Here is a 20,464-nt window from a genome sequence, read left to right as displayed (position 1 = left end):
GTACCAGCAAAGCCCTCGGCATTTCCTGCTTTGTCAACCACCTCAAAACTAAAAGAAGAAGAAGAAGCATTTCCTGCTGCACTTCTCCGCCTGGCCAATGGGAGCGCTGTGGCTACATTCAGTCTGTCCAGTAAACAGTCAGCCATCTGCCGCAGTCAGTTAGCTCCAGCAGCCAGCGGGAATGGAAAATGGAGGATTGACCGACCAAATAGCGAGGACATATCATCGGTAGTTCTGGCTTGTAGGTGGGTGAAATACAACAATCGAACAATTCAGTAGTGTAATGTTGAATTTACTAGTTCCTCAGTTTTCTCCTCGCAGGGGCAGAACAAAATAATAGTCTAAGTGCCCGAGACAAGGTTGAACATGATGCTAACGTTAGCTACAAGCTAGCGTAACCTTGTTTACAGCTTAACTGCGCTAGCTAATTCACTTGACTCTAGCCAGCCACACTGCCTAGAGTCTTGCTACAACATAAAGGTGTGGTATTAACTCGTTTCCGGCTCGGCTTTCGGCAGAGTTTCTTTATTTTTAATTTTAGTAATGTAAATGTAATGGCTAATATCTCTAGCTAGGGTTTGCTGTCAGGCTGAGTTGCATTCTCTTGCTCATGGCGGCTAATAGCGTTAGCCAGGTTTGGTCGACGTGCACGTTTTGTAAACCTCGATGCTTCGTTGTTGGAAGACGATTAGAAAAATGTGGAAAGGCTTACTTAACGGTACACACCGATTCGTCAAACATGCACCGCTCATTGCTAATAATAATCTCACACAATCTGTTTCAGCATAGTTTTTGGTTTAGCTAGTTGTCAGGTGAGAGGTAGCCGTTAGTGGCATAGCGTTAGCTATGCGGCCACCATTGGCTGTGTCGGATGTGCGGGAACTGAGGTTACAGAAGTCTCTGGTCATAGTTTTGTTCTGCGATCTTCTCAATAGAGTCCAGCTGTGTGATGTACATCTTTGCAGCTAACTTCAGTTAACACAGCTGTGTTAGCGTTAATATGGCGGTAATACGGAATACTGAGTTTTTAGACCATGCGCAACAAGGCCGCGTGCAGCCTCCTTCGCAGAGTAACGGCTGCCAGTAACGGATTGTGCCTCAGTTCGTCTGTGCTAATCACCGCACCATCAATATACAAAAGTCTCCCACAGTCTTCATGCCGTTAAGCTTTGATTTCATCGTTTGGTCAAATATACCAACATTCTTCAACGATCTTATATTTGAGCCTCATCCATCGGGCCCCTCCCACACTTCCTTGGCAACAATTTATTCACGTGGCAGGGTGTCGTGACCACAGGCACGTCATTGGAGAAATACCTTTTAGTCGCTGTTTCTTTGTTTTTGTCTCTGGTTGGACGATTTTTCTTTCTTTCTTTTTTTTTTACATCGTTGACGCTGCAGTGTGCAAGACTTGTGCATGCCTCCATTCAAAAACATATTTGAATGATTGATGATGCAGTGAAATGTTAGGGACATAGATGGTATACAAACGCACTGACCTGGTTTAAATTATTCAGCAGGCCAAATTATGTTTATGTGTGTCTTATTTTGATCTGTTAAAATTATTAGGGTCGCAAACAATTCCCTCATGGTGTGTCTGGTCAAAGCGAGCAATGTCACTGCTCATGTTTGGATTGGATTTTTTTCTGCTTTACATAATCATAATAATAATGCAGCCATTGCTGCAGTTGATGACAGTCACCAAGGTTGAATTTTTAGTGATTGAAGTTGACTTTATTTCACCTCTAAATCCTTAATGTGTGGTGTTTTGGTGGTTTGTGTGTTTTTTCATCATGTCAAGTTCAAACTTTCGTACTATGGATGGGGAATTGATAAAGTTTCCAGTCAATACATATACCTATATCTTTAATATGCATGAGTAAAATAAATTTGTACATAATCTGATTTGCTTTAAAATTTAGACTAAGTCAATATTTTTTGTCTTGCTGTGAGTTATTGAATACATGCTGTAGTTGCATCTTGTCCTGTCTGCAGGTTACATGCTTTGGTCCTAACCTTTATTTTCTTCCATCCAGCAGATCTAGTGACCTTGTACTAAGACTGATGATTACTGCTGCGAAGCCTTTGTTTTGTTTGAAGAAGCACTCGGTTATCCATCGCTACTGAACTGCAGGTACGGACACAGGCGATTTTGATTGTTTGATATTAAAGAACAGCAAGTTTTGGCCCTGGAAAATCCCAACCAATTGCAGGACATCTGCCAATACTTTCATTTGCATCATAGACTGTTGAGCTGCAATTCAAAAATACTGACACGTGAATGAGTTAGACTTGATGAGATTTTAATCCGTAGCCTTAGTGTTGCATGTGTTAAGGGTGTTCTCTTTACCCAGATTTCTTTCTCCCAAGTAATGGCTTCGGCTTCTGAGGTGACTGTAAATAAATAATATTTATGGTCGAGTGAGAATGAAGGAGAAGCGACATCATGTTTGAAATCTGAAGACATGCAGCAATGCTTTCCTAGCACTGCTCCATCTGTAGAAGCCTGGGAACCACCATAGTTGTAATTAAATGATATGAACTGAAAAGAGTGACTCATAGCTGGTCTCTTGTGCTCTTCTCTTAACTGTAGACATTCATTTTGAAAGTAGTGATTGACTCCATCATCTATGGAGGAGAATGTGAGCCCTGAGCTCTCTCTAGCTCCTGAGCCAGAGCAGAGCCAGGACCCTATGGATAGCTGCTCTCAAGGTACCTTGAACGAGCTTCTTTTCCCTTATCGGTGAGGGGTGGGATGTTGTAGTGATATTGGGCACAGCTACAGTGTCAGGTCCTATGCTTTTCAATGATTTTGAAATTGGGTGAAGGGTCAGGGTAAGTGAAATGTCATAATCCAAGTCAAGCAACTTTTTAACATCTCATCTTGTCTCATGTCAAATGGATGCATGATCACAGAGTAATCATTAATTTCTTAGCAGTGATGTGGAGTCACACTGTGGTGATCGCAGGTTAGAATTATTTGCCCTTGACCATCTGTGATTCTGTCAACAGCTGTTGCAGAAGAGGATAAAGAGGGGAAGGAACCGTTTCAACCACAAGATGAGAATGCTGCTGAAGAGAAGCTAGAGGTGTCAGATAAATCTCCTAAAGCCAGAAGTGAAGTGAAGAAGACTTGGGGATTCCGTCAGACCACCATCGCAAAGAGAGAGATGCCAGGAGAAACAACCACTGACAGCCAAGAAAACCGCTGTCCTGTACGCCGTAGCGGCAGGCAGTCCAAGCGCACTGACAAACTGGAGGAGTTCCTCTCCACCACAAAGAGAGGGTCAAGAAAGAGCGCCCCTCCCAGCTTGGAGAGTGGAGACCCCCCTTCCCAAACCCCGACTGACGCAGAGACTGCCTCAGAGGCCAGCTTCGATGGTAACACGGACACGAAGGCTGTAGACGACAAGGCGGAGTCCCCCGAGAGGAGGACAAGGAGTGGTACCAGGAAGCAGACCCCTGGGAACACGCGAGGTGGCAGACAGACCCGAGGAGGTGGAGGGATGCTCAAAGATGATGGAAGTTCCGAGAACGAGGAGGAGGACGGCAGTGAAGATGCTGCCAAGAAGCCCCAGTCACAGGACAACGATGAGGAGAAAAAAGATGACGAAAAGAAGGACACCAGTCCAGAAGAAGTAGGGTGCGGGAATTCAGCGCAGCCCCAGCCAGAGCAGGACTTTGAGAACAAAGACGTTTTGGAGGAGGAGAAGAAAGAGCAAGAAGATGAAAACGACAAAGTGGAGCCAAAAAAGGAGACGGACGACGAGAACGAGGAGGAGAGCAAAGAGAAGCCTCCAGCGACTTTTGTAAAGCGTGGACCAATAAGAACTTATGCCAATAAAAAGAAGGCGGCCAATAAGAACACTACCCCTATTAATAAAGTCCCTACTCCTGCCAGTAAGGTCGCCATTCCTGTCAAGAGGGAAATCAAGCCTAAAATAATCCAAGCTGCAGCAAAGACCCGTAAGTCCCTCACAGAAGATGAAGATGAAGATGAAGATGAGAATGACTCTTCGACTTCTACGTCCTCCTCATCCATTGAGTCTGATGATGGAGGATATGACCCTAATGCACTGTACTGCATCTGTCGCCAGAAACACAACAAACGGTATGTTTTGTCTATGTTTTAAGTTGTTTCTTCATTCTATTTTGTAATCATTAGGATCAGAATTACCCTCATTGTGTACTTGAAAGGTGTAAATGATGGTCGAGCCTGACAGACTTGCTCTTCATTGAACATCAAACATTTTAAGTTTCATCTTATGACTCCTCCTTCTTGTCAAGCTGATAGCACATAAGTATACAGAAGTACTACCACTGTCTGATTCCACTTTGTCTTGTGATCTCTTAAGTTTGAAAGTATGAGGTTAGCCACACAGAAAGTTTTTGCTGAGCTTTGGTTGGAGGGTGCCACTAAAACTGTCCTGTGCTCTCCAGGTTCATGATATGCTGTGACCGCTGTGAAGAGTGGTTCCATGGAGACTGTGTAGGCATCACTGAGGCCCGAGGGCGCCTGATGGAGAGAAACGGGGAAGACTACATCTGTCCCAACTGCACCGCCAAGAAAAACCAGGTGGTCAGGCCTGCCACAACTGCCCTGACTGCAGGCGCAGAGATCGGGAAGCCCAGAGCCGATGCTACAGCTGTTGCTTTTGCTGCTGCTATTCCTACTGCCGCTGCTTCTGCTGCTGCCATGATAACTGACCCCAGAGGAGCAGACCCCAGCCCATCAGCCAGTCAGTCTGTGGCAGCCCCCTCACCCTTAACATCCACCGGAACAGAAGAGAGGGGAGGAGATGATCTGGGCATCAAAGGCAGGATAGAGAAAGCCACTAATCCAACCGGGAAGAAGAAGATAAAGATCTTTCAGCCGGTAGGTCCTTGTGACTGATCACAACTTGAATGCTCTCACTAATTCAGTTTTCAATGAGCCAGGCTATTAAATCACCATCTGATGAATTGTAGTGCACAGTGCTCTGTGGTCAAATATTTCTATGTTGCAAAATTGTATTGCACATCGTTGGATTTTAACTTTCTTGTGTACTGACTTTGAGCAGGCACTACAGCAGACAGCGGAACAGAAAGCAGGTCAGAAGTCAACACCAACCGTGGAACAGAAGATGACATCCAAAGTGCAGCAGAACGCAGCACCAAACGCAGAGCAGAAAGTGGCATCAAACGTGGAGCTGAAAACGACGCCAACAGTGGAGCAGAAGGTGGTTCCCAAGGTGCAGGAGAAGATGGTGCAGAAAGCTGTGGAGTCTTCCCTTCCCAAATGCATCGGGCCTGGCTGTGAGAACAACGCCCAGCCAGACTCTGTCTACTGTGGCAACGACTGTATCCTGAGGCATGCTGCCGCGGCCATGAAGTCCATCACTGATGTCAAAGAGCCCAAGCAGAAGGACAAGGAGAAGACCAAGGCTCAGAAGGCCAAGTCTACACCCAAGGTAACACGGGGCAGATGACACGATGCCTTTGCCTGTCTTTGTAGCAAAGATGTTCATACCTTTCATTTAATGACGAAAGTTGTGCAGTGTAGTACACTAGATTGTAATAAGATATAATAATCGTCAGTAATTGCATTGGAAAACTACTTAATAGAATTATGTGTGTGTATATATGATTGCCAAACAACCTGTGTTACAGTATTGTAAATGTTGGACCTATGATCTAATTTCTCAACCATATTGGGAAACATATGTCTCAGATTTTTGTTGTTCTTTGTCTGCTGAATTTGTGTTCATTGCCAGCTTGACTAGACAGCAGTTGCATAGAAGCCTCTGGCGTGGAGTTTCTCTGGAAGACAAGTTCCTTACCATCCTTTCTGAATGACCTAAATCTTAACACAATCATTTATATAAAATAGATGTTCAGTAGGCAGCACAGGAGTTTAGATATGACTTGCGTGTTGGATGGAGTTTTTGTTTAGCTGCTGACCAACAATAGAACTGTACTTTTTGTCATTGGCTGAAATTATGAAATTCATTCATCTAAATATTACGACACCTGGGATTTTAAGAAACCAATTGTATAGATCCCATTCTTTATCCAGGTTTTATTGAACACCAGGTTATGATGTCACATCTGTCACAGGAATATATCAAAGTATACACCACAGCATTCATTATTTTGTGTTGTCCCCCACTTCCCACCCCCACCCCATACCGGGAGCAAACAAAGTAAAACATCAAGGATGCATATAAAGAGGATGTGTGTAGAACCGGTCTAGTCTTGACAGCAGGTAATACAGTATGAGTTGTAAGAATAGTACATTCAGGGGTCTCCAGAAGACAACGCAACCATATTCTGAACAATAGTGTTTTCAGGAGTTCAAAGAAAGGCTTTCAAGTCGTATCAAATTCTGTTGATTCAGTTTGTTTGCTATCTCAGTCACCCATGTTTGTAAAGAAGGGACAGTCTCTTTCTTATGAAATGACAAGAACAGTTTCTTGGCAATACAGAACAGAATGATATGCTGATCCATTTTAGCTTCCCTTAGTAGCTCTTCTGAGTGTCCCAAAATGATAAGAAGTGGATCTGGTTCAAGCCGACTTGCAGTCAAAACCACCTCAATGATCTCTGACTAACTCTGAAGTTTGAGACATGACTCATAATGATGACACAAGGTGTGCTCCTCCATCTGACATTTATCACAGACTGGGGATATGCTAGGAAACATACAGTTTAGACTTGCTAATATGTAAACCGTGTAGGATTTTAAACTGGGTATGTGTGTCTTGTGCTAATTGAACATTTGGATATGTGTTGTAGGCAGTGGCTCCAGAGCTCATCTGAGAGACCTAGATCTGTCTTTCATGTCATCTTAATATTATGTGACGAGATAGTCACACTCACAAAGAGCACCAGAGGAGGGAAATTAGGCCCAATCCATAAGGTGATCGCATGAGGAATTTAATGTAAAATGTGCATATTCCTCAAAACCCGGGTTGTTTTCCTAATACAGTCACAAATTTTAAGATACCCGAAGAAGTGTGATCTAGATAATTAAGAGTTTTTCAAATTGTGCAAAGTGACCATCAATATATACATCTCTTACTGATGCAATGCCATAAGCTACCCACAGCTTAAATGTGTTATCCATAATGGAGAGGGGAGGTCCCCTTTTTTCATTGGTTAGCATATTTCAATCATGTCATGAATTATTACATTGCTTTATAGTTAAGTTTGGGTAGGTTGGTGGGTGACAAGAGAACAGCCCCACTATGATGGGGATAGATCCCACTCTAGTTCTTTTCAGTGTTTTAGTTTTTAAGAAATTGGCTGCACCCCCAGCCTGTTACTAATATTGCGCATGTCACAAGAACTCAAACCCTAACTCTGATAAAATAATGGGTCAGAAGAATTTGCACTTATTTAAAAACAAAAATACTTGTGCTCCACTTGTACTTGAAGTGGCATTGCTTAACAAATGGTAACTGGCTGCTCCCATTGTCTCATGTCAAAACTTGTGGATGTGCTGTAGGCAGTGTCTGATATTAACTTTTTGGCTCACCTGCCCAAGGCAGGTAAACTTAAAAAAATTCCTGCCAAGAATAATTTACTGTCCAAAATAATGACACATTTTTCATAGAAATATGTAAAAGTTTGCTGAAGTTTAGACGCCACCTGTGTGTGTGTGTGTGTGTGTGTGTGTGTGTGTGTGTGTGTGTGTGTGTGTGTGTGTGTAGAGCAGTGTTTGATACAGGGCCATTGTTTTGATTTGATTGAACGATACTCCACATTAAATTGTGGAGACCTTCCTGAGCGCTGTTATTGAACTGACTGAATGTGTGTGTCTCTGTCCGTCCACCCAGAGGAGCGCCGCTGGTGGGAAGAAGACAAGTAAGAAGTCCGTGGAGGAGGATGAGTCGGACAGTGAGGAAGATGACGATCCTGATCTGGACAACGATGACGAAGATGAGCACGCCGTGGAACATCCGCCGCCACCAGCCGCTGCGTCCTGGTCCAGCGACCATAATTACAATGCAGTAACGCCAGAAAAGACTACACCCATATCACCAACAGTGTTAAACAAAAAGTGTATGTATCTCTTTGAAGGTCTTGATAAGTCAGTCCTAACCATTACCTATCTCTTCACACTAGGGGGTTCTCAAGCGAGCACAGCAAATCAGTTATGCATTGGGCTGTTGTTGAAACCACATTGTCGCTTTCCATTATAAATGTGGTTCTTGTCATGCTAACATAATACTTTAGAGATTATCCAAATATATGGGGAAGAACAAGAATCCTCTGGAGATGAACACATTCTGACATCAGATTTTAATGATTTGCAAAGTGTTGTGAGTTTGATAATGTAAAAGTTATTTGTTACTCAATGAAATATGCACAGCTGTGGAACAGGTAAGTATTAAATGTGGGTTTAGGTAAGTATTCAGTAATCCAGAATAGATTTATTTTAAATCTCATGCTTAAAACTGACGGCCTTGGGTGAAAACCTATAAAGGAACACGTGCACAGATAAATGGAGGGCAATTATCTTTTCAGATTACAGCTCTCTGCTTATTATAATGCCTTACCATAAAATGTATGGATGCAATGAATGTAGCAGTGCTCCTGTTCATGCGTGTGTGTGAGTGTGTGTGTGGGGGTCAAATTACCTGCTTTATTTGCCTGTGCGAGTCTCAACATCCTGGTTTCATCACCTCTGCTGTCGGTCTCAAAAAAGGTCCGTCTCTCCTCCTCTCCAGCAGGTAGGTCTCAGACTTTTTCCCTCTAGGTTTACAGGAACCTATAAAGTGATTATAGCTCACGTTGAGCTGGTAACTGCAGTCATAAACCTGTTAAGCACAACCCTGTGTTTTACCCTTAATTTTGTGGGTAACAGGCTGACCTTTTTAATATTTTTTGCTTCTTATTGAATGTGATGCATCACTGCCCGTGGGATACTGGCTTTAAAATAAAAGGTGATACGACAGATTTTTGGATGCCTCGATTGATTATGTGAGCAGTGTCGGCTTGCTGTAGGATGTCCTGACCAGTTCAAGTCAAACAAGCATATACCATTGATCCACACACACACCAAGGAGATGTGACGCTCCAGAGGCCCCAGACGGTGAACAGCCGGGATAGGAGAGAAATTACTTCTGCCACAGAGACCAGACCACACCACCTGGAGATACTGCAGTGAAGTTCAGAAAGACTGCCGCAGAAGATGGAAGTTGAAGACCAGGGCAATGCACACAAACCTAGAAGAGGGAGACCCATGCTTGAAGTTGTTTTGCACACATTTTACACTTGATGAGATTTGCTTGATATATGCTGAGGGGGAAGTGTGTTGCTAAGAAATGAGGAATTTTTCAGTTCTTAGTTTCTTTTCCTTGTCATAAGAGTTTATTGAGGGCATTGTTAAGCAATGCATTGATAAGACAGCACGTTTTGATCCACAGGAAATTCATCCTGTCAGTTCAGCAGATCACTGTCCACCATGATATATGTGTGTGATATTTTTAGCAGTTAGAGGAAATATGGCTCACTGATTTGCTCTGTCATAGCCCCATATTTTGCTTACATTGTGATTGACATTTTGAAGGGTGATCTATGACGTTAAGAAAATGCATGCTTGGCTGCTTTTGGGTCTTAATACAGTGCTCCTCTACTCAAAATGATTCTGCTTTTTTCATATTGGAGAGGTGTGATTTTTTTTAAGTGGGGTTTATGCTTATACAGCAATTTTGAACCTGGACATAACTATTAGTATTAACATCTGCAGATTACAAGTTGAGAGATACTGACAAAAAGCCTAAGCAGATAATTGTGGTATTATGGATTAATTCATATTTGTTTATTTTGGTATTAGAAATTAGAAATATGGTTCTGTATTTTCGCCTTAATGTTTTTGAAGCAACATACTTCCTGCATAATTGCATAAGGTATGCAAATGGATGGCTCCATGGTGAGACTCTTTTGTGGTCAGAGCTCATTATTTAACAGGGTCAGCAGTGATTAGCATTTGTAGCTGAAGTGGAGATGGTCATGAAGGAATCTTGATGTTTAGATTTACGCAGTAGTTTCAGACTGGGTAAGCTGTGTCATCAGTAAGTAACACCAACTCATTTAAAGTTCTCAAATGTCTTTTTGCCTATACTTTGATACACACAGAATTTAGGCTTTCATAGCCACTATGTCTGCTTGTCTGTCAAGTCCAAGTGAGTGAACTTGCTAATGCTGTAGCTTAGGAAGGAACTGATTGTGTTTGTGTAGCCTGACAATTAGCTGTGCAGTTTGTACTTGAGGTGGGGTCTACAGGAGACACTTGTGGATCAACACCCCCCCCCCTCCTGCACAGACCTATGGGTATTGAGAATCAAGCTGCCATGTGGGGCATTCCTTTTGTGGATAGCCTACATTTGTCCTCTGTGTGAGGATGATTGCCACCATTTGATGCGGGGGAGGGGAGGGGAGGGGAGGGAGGCGGGGGTCAAAGCTGCACCAACAGCACAATGTATCTGCCATCCACTGCTACAAATAAACAGGGACTGTGCACCTGCCCAGTTGTCAACTTTGTTTTTATTTTAAAATGTTTGTTACACTGGGTTGTATGTGTGCACATGAAAATAAGTTTGTGAATGTCATTATTTATAATATTATATTGATTCCTGGATCTAGTGAAGGAGGTCCTCAGAATTTGTATATTTTACTCCTTTGTTTACATTTGTTATGATCACCGGCTGTTTTATCAGCTATGAACCTGAAAATGGTTGTCATGTTTTCAAAAATCTGTTGTGCTATTTAGTCATAATATTTTACTGTCTGATTCATACATCATACATACATAGTGTTACTCCAGCCTTATTGTTACTGCTATGTCCTCATACTATGTAATGTCAGATCTATTGATAAATTGCAAATGACTGGCATGCTTATTTTTTTTAAAATGTTTGATCTTCTTGTTGATTTTCAGCCCCTCCCAAAGAGGAGAAGCAGAGTGAGAAGGAGCAGAAGGAGAAGGAACCAGCCCCTGCTGCTGAGAAGGCCTCCCCAGCCTCCGCAACGCCAGTCAAAGGAAACAAGAAGTCCCCAGGCGCTAAAGGAGCCAAGGCTACCCCAAAGGGCAAGAAGCCTTCCCCTCAAGCCGCCAGCTCGAAGTCGTCCAGGAAACCCGCCACACCCCCCAGTAAAACGGCAGCGAAGCCCAAGAAACCAGGCCCGTCGCCTAGCCCTGCCCCGTCTCCCTTCCCTCCAGGTCCTGTCCACATCACAGGAGCGCTGAGAGTCACCAAGTCCACCTTCACCATTCCTAAGAAGCAGCCGCAGCAAAAGGACACTCCGTCCCACAGTCAGTCCTCCTCGTCCTCCAGAGTCCCGTCTTCTCCAGTTTCCTCCGCTCCCTCCAACCAGTCTTCCTCCTCCAGACCTCCCCAGCCGGCAGCTTCGGCTCCCCCCATGTCCCCCATGCCTCCACCCAACAACCAGATGAGACAGAACATCCGCCGCTCGCTCACCGACATCCTCTACAAGAGGTCAGTGTCCCTGAAAATATATTGTCACATACAATCCTTTGTATGCATTGGTGGTATTTCAGTTGATTTTAGAATAATGTAACTGAGTTAGTGTTAAAACACCTTTGAATAACAAGCTCTACTATCTGTGTTTTTACCATCAGGGTGAGTGACAGTGATGATCTGAAGATGACAGAGAGTGAGGTGGGAAGGCTGGCTGTTGCCATTGAGAAGGAGATGTTCAACCTGTGCCTTAACACTGACAGCAAGTACAAGAACAAATACAGGTCCCTCATGTTCAACCTGAAGGATCCTAAAAACAAAGTGAGTCAGTGTAAACTTGAAATAATTTGTGTAGTTATTGGTGTGATACTGTTGTACTTATGTGTGCAAAAGGTAATTCTCAAAGTACAAATCTTTTTTTTGTGTTTATGAATTTGTGTTTTGTGTATGTGAGGGTGATGATGAGTGCAGCTTGTTCTAGTGATGATGAGCTTTGGTTAGTTGATGTTACGTGATGTACCTCATCCTGTGATGGCGAATGACTGTGTGCTATGTTTGTCTCAGGGCTTGTTCTACAGGGTGGTGGGGGGCGAGGTTAGTCCCTTCAGACTGGTGAGACTTAGTGCTGAAGAGCTGCTTTCCAAAGAAATCTCTGAGTGGAGGAAGCCTGACCCTACTGAGGTACATGTTGCTCCTCTTCAATTCAACACCAGTATGAACCAAGCGCTTAGTAAAATTATACGGAACAGTGTGACTTCTTTTCCAAACAGTTGGATAAATGATAAGCTCAAGACTTTATTTGTTCCAAATGGCCAACTTTTCGTGCAGCAAAACACAAAAAGCACATACTTACAACAGACAAATATATATGATGCATTAAATAAACACATTTAAACAACTAAGGAATCAGGGACACAGGTTGGAGTAAAGTAACTATGTTCCACAGAATGCACAAGGTTGCAATGGATATCATGGTTGTTGTCTTCCCTAGGCCCAGACTGCCAGAGCCCATTCAGGACAGTCCAAATTGGGCAACAGGCGTGAGTCTGGCCCCCATAACACAGATGTGGAGGATGCTCCACCAACATCTGACGGAGATGTATGTATTTCTGCCACTTCTCCATCTACTCGCATGGCTTCTGCTGCAGTAAGTGGTCGCATGCTCTTCTTTCTTTGGCATTCACGTTTCCTTTTCACTTTGCACGGGGTACTCAATGCACAAAATCCAAAATCACTGGCTATTTAGAGTGAAAACAGTAGTTAGGGATTGTACAGATTCGTTACTTGCCTGCTGTCCTATTCTTCAACATGGTGTCCTCTTTTCTGCAGCTTACCACTATCTTCCTCATTAATAGGCACTAATCCCACTTACACCCACTTGACACAAAATACAGCGGTGCAGATCATAATGCCTGTGGAATTTTACACTTTGTTATTGTCTGTTGCAAGTTCATCTAAGTCAGTTAGATTTGACTATGAGACCCTCCTTCTCCAATGTCCACAGGACCAAGACGAGTCCAGTTCCACTCCTTCAGTCTCAGCTCAGGCCTCCGCTGTAGAGGGGAACAGTGGCAGCAGCATGCCAGACATTTTCAACACCATGCTCAAGGACACCACTGCTGAACACAGGACTCATCTCTTTGACCTCAACTGCAAAATCTGTGCAGGTAAATGAGAGGCTGCCATGAAGTGTGAGGACGATTTCATCTCTAACAAAAATGATTTGTGTTACAACAAATGACCTTACCAATGTCTTCTCCCAACCTCTCCCTCCAGGTCAGAAGACAGAAGATGAGCCAGCAGCTAAGAAAGCCAAACTGACCAAGAAGCCAGAGGCTAAGCCGCCCAGACAAGAGCTGCGTTCATCCAGATCTTCGTCAGGCGATGCCCCTCCTGTCTACCAGCCACAGGTCCCCACAGCCTACCAGCAGCAGGTGCCCCAAGTCTATCAGCACCAAGACCCCCTGGTTTACCAGCACCAGATCCCTCCAGCCTACCAGCCCAGCATGGAAGCGCCTGTCCCAGAGTCCCAGCCTCAGCTCTATCAGGAGGACCCGAGCAGTCTGGCGCCCCCAGCCCAGGCCCCTGCACCCGTCCCCATCCCCACTGTCTCCTCTGTCAGCATCACCCGCAGAGACCCTCGTATGGCCAGGCACAGCTCTGTAGTGACTGTCACCCACGCTGTCCCAGAAACGCCCACAGTGATGCCCATCTCAGCAGAACCACCCTCCGCCCCAGTTGCTGCTCCAGTGGAGGTCGGACCCAAGGGACCCCTACCGATGCCACCAGCTCCTCCACCTTCAATGACCGTGTCTAAACCAGCAAAAACTAGGTGCTCAATCTTGTCAATATTCTTAAAATGTCATTAATTCATATGATAACCTAGATGTGTACATCTGATGGGGGTATGAGACATGGCTTTTGATATAAAGCAGTGACTAGCTTAGTTCAGCACGTTGGCTTGAGAAGTTTATATACTTATATACTTGCAAACCTGTGTTAAACGATGCTGCTTTTGTTTTTACAGTACATCAGAGCCGCCTCCTGAGGGTGAGACAGCAATCTTCCTCCATGGTCAGGAGAAGATTTGGAAAGGATTTATCAACATGCAGTCTGTGGCTAAGTTTGTTACTAAGGCTTACCTGGTCTCAGGATCCTTTGAATATCTGAAGGAGGTTAGTAATTTTGTCTGTAAACATACACTTTGTGGTCATAGTTGTCATTTAAAAACAAATTTAATTTGCTAATCAGAGGAATGAAACTTAAAATTTTAGGCTGACAGTTAATTTCCAATTATGTTGTATTGTGTATTCATACTTGAATACAACATTTTGGGGAACACATGCTTGACAATGTTGTTGATCTGTGCAGGATCTGCCAGACACCATTCATGTTGGAGGACGGATATCTCCAAGCACAGTGTGGGACTATGTTGGGAAGCTGAAAACCTCGCTCTCCAAGGTTTGTTTAGACCAAGCTTAGTTTGAAGGAATGTTTTAAGTACTTTTTTACTATGTTAAAGTAAGTCCTTGGATCACCCTTTCACACTCTTTCCCTTTCTTGCTCTCTCATTCTCCTCTGTGTCCACAGGAGCTGTGTTTGATTCGTTTCCACCCAGCCACAGAGGAAGAGGAGGTGGCATATGTCTCTCTCTTCTCTTACTTCAGCAGCAGGAAACGCTTTGGCGTGGTGGCTAACAACAACCGTCGCATCAAAGACCTCTATCTCATCCCACTGAGCGCCAAGGACCCACTGCCCTCCAAACTCTTACCCTTTGATGGGCCAGGTAAGCATTCACAGGGATACAACAATATACCATGTCTGTCTTTGAGTCCTCTGTGGTGATTTGTTTGTAATTGTACAAATGTTACTGTTTTTCTATTAAAAATAATTTTAATTTGCCTTTGTACAAGCGGTGAGTATATTCAGGGTCATCTTTGTTTTTGGACTGAGGGTGAAATGAGAGCTTGTTTGATTCATGGGTTTGTACTATAGGGGGCACTCACACACTCCTTGTGTTGATTCTCCCTTGTAATGCACCTCTGTACATGTAACACCAGCTATGTACTCTGCTGTGTATCTGACTTTGTATCACACGTTTCTAATAAAGGAAGTTGTGCATCGCAGGTTGGTGCTGTTTTAGAGTCCAGTCTCAGACTGTTGTTTCTTAAGACTTGGCTCATACCTAATCATAACTAAATACTTGTGTGATCAATATATTGCTGTGAGCTAACTTGCCAGCCACTTTATACCTCCATGCTGTTCTCATATAACTTGCTCCATGCTGGATCAAACCAACAGCTTCATATACATGTCTTCCTGACTCAAGAATCAACAGTTGACCTAAACCTTGTAAACCGTGATCCTACACCACTATTAACAATACATGCCAGGGCAGTTTTGGTAAGTACTCAGAGGAGTCTATCTTGGAGAGTCTCAAACAACAATGGATCCACTCTTGAATATTGTGGCTCAGAAAACTAATATTGGACACTGACGTTTTTGATTTTTTGGGCTAATGCCGTGGCTTGAAGACAATGAAATTATACAACTTGAATTTGTCAAATATCTATGAACAGGATGGTAATAACCACATTAAATTAGAATTACAACAGAAACTGATATTCAGAGACTGATGTGGAGCAACCATAACAATAGTTTATTATAGGTGGAATATATATGGTTTACTTGATTGTGGCAGTTATTCTTGAAGTTGAATTTTGCCACGTCGTGTGCAGTCAAATGATGTCATTTAAGCATTTAGAGAGACTTTATTTCATTCCGTTTTTTCATCAGAACAACACTTCACTCAGCGGTGTAGGCATACTGGTATACATCTTGCTCTGTATATTGTGTCATTTATTAATGTCAGTATGGTTTATACCTTTAGTTTTAAGGTTTGGTTTGGTTGAAATTTACCAACAGAGTTGGTGATTACTGATGCATTGTTAATGTAGAGAAGAAAGCTTACACAATCATATTATTGTGATCCTTTGTCATATGGCAGGAAATTCTTTTGAGAAAGGGCAGGACTTTGGCTCCATGTCTAATAAAACCTTATATGCTACTGGCTGTTACTGTGTGCAACTTTAGGATATTAAAATAAGCTCTCATTTCACCATGTTCCTTTGTGTGCTTATTACACTCTGCCCTGGGTCACAACTATTTCTTGAATTCAGCTTGAACCGTTTTATAGAAAGTGTGACAAATGAGCGAAATTGTATTACTTATGAGATTGTTACACTTGATAACTGAATATTAAGTGAGGCACCCCACATCCCAAGTGTTTTCTAAGATTCTCGTCTCCTTGTCCATCTTATAGGTCTTGAACCAGCCCGTCCCAACCTCCTACTGGGGCTGCTGATCTGCCAGAAGGACAGAAAGCGGGCCGGTGCTCCATTGGAAGTTGAAGAGAAACGGGCTAAGAGCCAAACCAAAGACGCTGATGACATTGGCCTTCCAAAGCCATCTGCCTCAGTCAAAGCAGAGAAAAGCATACGACAGAGCCTGGAAATTCCCTTCAGCACAACACCTCCAGGGTCACCTCCTCCCCTCAGCTCCTCTGAGACCTCAAGCAGCTCTGTGACTGCCTCCTCAGTCCTTTCCTTTTTGTCTTCTGTCAAAGCACCTGTCACATCTACCGCCACTGGCAAAGACTCCCCATCCTCAACCGGGTCTGTTGCTTCCTCGGCAGCGACTGCCACTCCTCTTCAGACCATCCTCAACACCCTTTTTGGGAAGAAGAAGCATGACTCTGAGGCTTCCAACTCTCCCTCCGATCAGGGTGGGGATGCCTCAGTCCCACCAGCCACAATGCTAGATCCCATTGTCCAGCAGTTTGGACAAATTTCTAAAGAAAAGCAGGTGGATGAGGATGAGGATGACCGACCATATGACCCAGAAGAAGAGTATGACCCCAGCAGGGGCTACAGTGTGCCTAAGAAGCCTGTTGACATAGTCAGTGAACCTGAGGTCTCCAAGCAGCCTGAAGAGATGGCTAATGAGGTCGATGATGTGGCATATGACCCAGAGGATGACTCAATTTTTGAAGAGGTCAAAACCATAGTCCCAGGTCAAGCCAAGGCTACAGCTGAATGTATTACTGAACCACAAAAAATCCTGGAGAACCTCAACAAACAGATTGAGGATCAGAAATGGCAGAAACGGGGAGAACAAGTTCACCAGCAGATGCCATCCACAGCGACACCTGCTACCTCCTTCTCACTTACAGACACAGTATTAACACAACCTACTAAATCCCTTCTGGCCAGTAGTCAGCTACTGCAGCTTGGCAAAAAGGTTGAAGAACTGGTGAAGTCTTCATCGGTTGCTCCTTTGATCAACCAGAGAAGAGACCCCCGACAGAGCAGGGATCCTCGCCAGGCTGCAGCCAGCAGGAAACAGACCGATGAACCTGAGGAGAAAGAGGAGACGCCTGTTCCATTGGCAGACACTACACCTCCCTCACAGCCTTTTCAAGAACCAGAGTTGCCCGAAGTAGCTGAAGCTGAACACACAGACTCCTTGCAAGAACCAGAGACACCACTGCCTCAAGAGGATGTGAAAAGCGAGACGCTTCCCTTCATGGATTCAGACAAGGTGGAGGTGTCAATTCCCTTGTTAGGAGAGCAGATGGAACCTGATATGGAGGTCAACTACATGGAGGAGCAAGAAGTTAACAACACTGAGGAAGACGAGCCAACCAAGGCTGAAACTGACATGGACAAGTACAGTATTTGGCCAAATGCCGCCAGTATTTTAAAAGCTGGTGAGGACTCTATGTATGAGCAGAACAGCCAAGATTCAGTCTCTTCTAGCTTTTTCAATGCCTCTACAAACACTTCCACAGTAACATCCACAATCCCGGTACTTACTCAAAGCACAACGATGGGTGACACTCATTCCCATCACATGCCACATATGTCGACATCAGGCTTTCAGAATGAGTACAGACCTCCAGCTGACATTCCCCCACCATCCAGCTTCCCCCCACCTCATCCAATGCAGGGACCAAACCTGATTATTAGGCCACCGCCTATGTCTATGCCACCACCCATGCAAGGTCCTCCTCCACTGTCAGGCCCCCCACCTATGCAGGGACCCCCTCCACCCATCCATGTTCCTCCTCCTATACGTGGTCCTCCCCCCATGCAAGCCGACAGCAGCCAGCAGTATGGCCCACCTCCAGGTTCCTACCCTCCCTATCAGAACCAGTGGGGAGGCTCCCAGCAGCAGCAGCCGCCTCCTGGACCTCCTCCCCAGAATATAATGCCACCGAGAGGACCACCACCACCACCGTTCCCTCCAATGGGCCAGAGAGGTCCTCCTCCTCCTCAAATGTTTGATCCCTCCATGCCCCCGCAACACATTGGACAGCAAGGTCCCCCTCCAGGCCTGCCCCCTCCTGCTTTTGATGGACAGAACGGCTTGCCTCCACCAAGATTCAGTGGTCCCCCACCACCGCCATTCAGTTTCCCTGGATCCAGAGGTCCACTTCCACCTTTCACTGGGCCACCCCCTGGTCACTTTGATACCAGGCTCCCTCCACCGTCCCAGTTCCCGGGGCCCAGGGGTCCCCCGCCATCTCAGTATGGTGACCATGGGTCCCAACCCCCGATGGTAGACCCACCTCGAGGCCCTGTAGATCAGTATAATAAAGACAGTGCTAACTCTTTCAAACAGGGCATGGACCAACATCAGAGTCAAACTCCCACCCACATGTATAAAGACAACCAGGGCCCTCTTCCGGGTCCTGCATATAGGGGACCTCTGGCTAACCAGTATGAGGACAGAAGAGGCCCACCTCCCAGTGGGGAGATGAGCGGACAACACTTCCATCCACATAACCAGTATGGGGGCTCCAGAGCGCACTCTTCACCACCACATCGGGGATCTTTTGATGAGCATCGCGGTCCTCCCTCCCAGGATAACAGGCCCCCCCCACCTCAGCATTTTGGAGGGTCAGAGCGGTACCGCCTTGACAGGCACTCAGATGAGGTTCGACCTGTTCGCCACAGTGGGCCACTACTGCCAACCCCTCCCGAGGGCCCCATAGCTCCGCCAGGTCGCATTGGAGGCCACAGTCCAGACTTGCACAGGGAAGATCACTGGCGCCGCCACTCTCCTGATATGAGAAGGAGGAGCAGCTCCACCCGAGAGGGGTCAGAGCCTCGTGGTGGAGACCGCCTTAGTCGCTTTGAAGGAGGGCACCGAGAACCGCCTCCTGGCCCCTCACACCTCTCCGAAGAGAGGCCGAGAGAGATGTCTGAGGACCGACGGAGGGACCGAGAGCGAGAGGGCCCCCACCCCAGCAGGCCATCTTGGGACAGGGGCCAGAGCAAGCGCTGGAGCCGAGAACGAGAGTGGGATAGAGGCAGAGAAAGGGACAGGGAGCGTAGCCGAGAGAGAGACCGCAGCAGAGGCAGAGAGGGAGAGAGACACAGGGAGCCGGAGGGAGAGCGACACAGAGATGTAGAGCCAGACAAGAGGAGAGACCGGGAGAGAGACAGGGACAGGGAAAGGGACAGGGGCAGGGACAGAGATCCTGACAGGCCTGAGAGGAGAGACTACGATCGAGACAGAGGAAGAATCCGTGACCGCGAACGTGACAGGGAGCGGGAACGTGACCGAGAGCGAGACAGGAGACGGGACAGATCCCGAAGCAGAGACCGAGACCGTGGGAAAGACAGAGCCAGGGACAGAGACAGAGAGAGGGACAGAGACAGGGACAAAGACAGGGACAAAGACAGAGATCGTCGGGAAAGGAGCAGAAGCAGAGACAAGAGAGAGGAGAGAAAGGAGAGTAAACATGATGTCTCCAAGGAGAGTGATAAAGCTGCAGAGATGGAGAATGATAAAAACATGTCCTAGTCTCTGTTTCCTGGACAGTAGAGTACTGTTATGAAAAACCCTTGACCCTCCACCAGTATGCATCACCACTGTAAATTTCAACAGTATTTCGGTTAGTTTCCACATGATCTGTGTTCCTCCTAGACAAAATGTTTGACAATATTTGTATTCTCTTTGCCACTTAAAAGTTTATAAATTTATTTTATCATGTTTAAAAAAAAACTGAAGGCCATCTAAGTTGTACAGGATGTAAAACCGAGTCCTACTACATGTACCTTTGTCCTGTCAAAGCTCTTTTTACAATAACCACATAGAAAGTAACTGATTAACTCATCATCTGCATTTTGTAAATATGAATGTATTTGTGTATATACTGATGTTTTTAATCATACTTTTCTAAGTAGAGAAAATATAAGCCATATATCTGGGATGAATTGTGTGAAAGCTAAGGCAACACTGCTTAGATCTGCTGCCATTGCTCAATACAACTGTATGTGTATATGTCCAGCAGCTTTCAACTGAAATGCTCTATCTACAGTATACATTGATGGTTGTTATTGAAACGTCTTGATTTTGTTTCAACTCAAACTTGACCAATTAAACCTGTTTGACAACATCTCTGTTGGGCACTGTTGTAATGGTCTAACATA

General features: G+C 45.0%; 1 protein-coding gene across 4 annotated transcripts; it reads left to right on the top strand.

Moving 5' to 3' along the window:
- The first annotated feature begins 172 nt into the window (after positions 1-172).
- Positions 173-20,430, top strand: dido1 (death inducer-obliterator 1). Of its 4 annotated transcripts, none has more exons than XM_071917444.2 (17): positions 173-245; positions 2,037-2,134; positions 2,594-2,712; positions 3,013-4,111; positions 4,441-4,876; positions 5,061-5,450; positions 7,818-8,043; positions 10,925-11,483; positions 11,627-11,786; positions 12,030-12,146; positions 12,457-12,564; positions 12,970-13,132; positions 13,242-13,797; positions 13,993-14,140; positions 14,337-14,426; positions 14,556-14,751; positions 16,288-20,430. In XM_071917444.2, exons 3-17 carry the CDS (start codon positions 2,631-2,633, stop codon positions 19,833-19,835), a joined length of 7,878 nt encoding a protein of 2,625 aa, XP_071773545.2. In that variant the 5' UTR covers positions 173-245; positions 2,037-2,134; positions 2,594-2,630; the 3' UTR covers positions 19,836-20,430. The 4 variants fall into 4 exon arrangements, with proteins under 4 accessions (XP_071773545.2, XP_078139997.1, XP_078139999.1 ...); XM_078283871.1 differs by having other exon boundaries at positions 12,457-12,612; XM_078283872.1 differs by having other exon boundaries at positions 177-245; positions 2,040-2,134; positions 12,457-12,612.
- The last annotated feature ends 34 nt before the right edge of the window (positions 20,431-20,464 follow it).

This window comes from Centroberyx gerrardi, chromosome 5 (genome assembly GCF_048128805.1).
Source record: "Centroberyx gerrardi isolate f3 chromosome 5, fCenGer3.hap1.cur.20231027, whole genome shotgun sequence".
Taxonomy (NCBI): Eukaryota; Metazoa; Chordata; class Actinopteri; order Beryciformes; family Berycidae; genus Centroberyx; species Centroberyx gerrardi.
This window is presented reverse-complemented; position numbering and strand designations above follow the sequence as displayed.

Bases quoted from the DNA above. Each gene is read 5' to 3' on its own strand.
- dido1 (XM_078283871.1), top strand. From the start codon at position 2,631: ATGGAGGAGAATGTGAGCCCTGAGCTCTCTCTAGCTCCTGAGCCAGAG. The intron at 13,133-13,241 runs GTAAATGAGAGG...CTCTCCCTCCAG, and splicing joins CAACTGCAAAATCTGTGCAG to GTCAGAAGACAGAAGATGAG. The intron at 14,427-14,555 runs GTTTGTTTAGAC...CTGTGTCCACAG, and splicing joins TGAAAACCTCGCTCTCCAAG to GAGCTGTGTTTGATTCGTTT.